Source organism: Penaeus monodon, chromosome 15, assembly GCF_015228065.2.
Source record: "Penaeus monodon isolate SGIC_2016 chromosome 15, NSTDA_Pmon_1, whole genome shotgun sequence".
NCBI lineage: Eukaryota > Metazoa > Arthropoda > Malacostraca > Decapoda > Penaeidae > Penaeus > Penaeus monodon.
In genome coordinates, this window is record NC_051400.1 from 27,172,086 (window position 1) to 27,173,068 (window position 983).

General features: G+C 38.7%; 1 protein-coding gene across 1 annotated transcript in view; it reads right to left on the reverse strand.

The window, feature by feature from the left end:
• Positions 1–975, reverse strand: part of LOC119582287 (Kv channel-interacting protein 4-like) — a gene marked incomplete in the record, with an annotated part of 88,821 nt that extends 87,846 nt beyond the window's left edge. The window contains 2 exon segments of the mRNA XM_037930505.1: positions 541–696; positions 928–975. Coding sequence (XP_037786433.1) covers positions 541–696; positions 928–975 — 204 coding nt within the window.
• Positions 976–983: the final 8 nt, after the last annotated feature.

The following is a 983-nucleotide window of genomic DNA, read 5'->3' on the forward strand; positions in this document are numbered from 1 at the left end:
TAAGGTTTAAAAATCTGCAACACAGCCCCACGTTTCTGTAACCCCAGTACCTTTTCTGTGATTTTAGGCTCCAACAACAGCGGATAATGGATATATTATCCCAATTAATGTCGAGGAGTAAAGATGTCCAAATCAGGTGTTGGAATAAAGGCTGTTTTTCATTATCAGGCTTAGAGTGACATATTCGTCTTTTGAAGGAAACATCTATGGGATTTTTTATTTCACTCTTTTTATTTTTTGATGTTTCATTGTTATCCATTTTCTTTTTTTATTTGTTCTTCCTCTTCCTTTCTTCTAATTGTTCTTATTATTTGTTTTTCGTTTTCTACTCCCAAGTTCACTTTTCCTTTATTTGTTTTTCTTCTATTTCATCATCGTTCTTCTTTTTTCCGCTTATAATTCTTCGCATTTTCATTTGATTCTGATTTGCAATTTTCTGTTTCTTCTGCATTTTGGCCAGTTCACGATTCAAAATTTAGACTAGATCAAACATATTAGGTTCAAATTGATAAATGAACAATAACAAAAACAATTACGTACGATATTTAAACACAGCAATAACGCATGGTGGGAATGAAGTGCCCGTATATCACATACTAACAGGAAATACTCGGGCGCCTGAAACGGGCTCATTGACATCAGTGGCTTCATCTGGAAAGCTTCGTCGTGACGGCGGACGGCGAAAAATCGATGTGTCTGAAACGGGTCATGGAATCGAATGTACTTTTCACGCCGTGGACGGGGGAGAAACGTGTTGTGTCTATAAGGGAGTAGATGTGACCACGGCGGTTGTGAACGGGGCTTTGTTGTGTTTGATGCGTGCGAAAGCACTCCCTTAATCGTTATATGAAAGCTCGGCGTCGGGTCATCCACGGCGAAAAATAGCTTCGCATTTTTTATATTTCGCATTTCACACGCCACCCTCACCCTTCCTATATCACTAATCAGAAGCAAATAACCCAAATGAGGGACCATTTTTCATC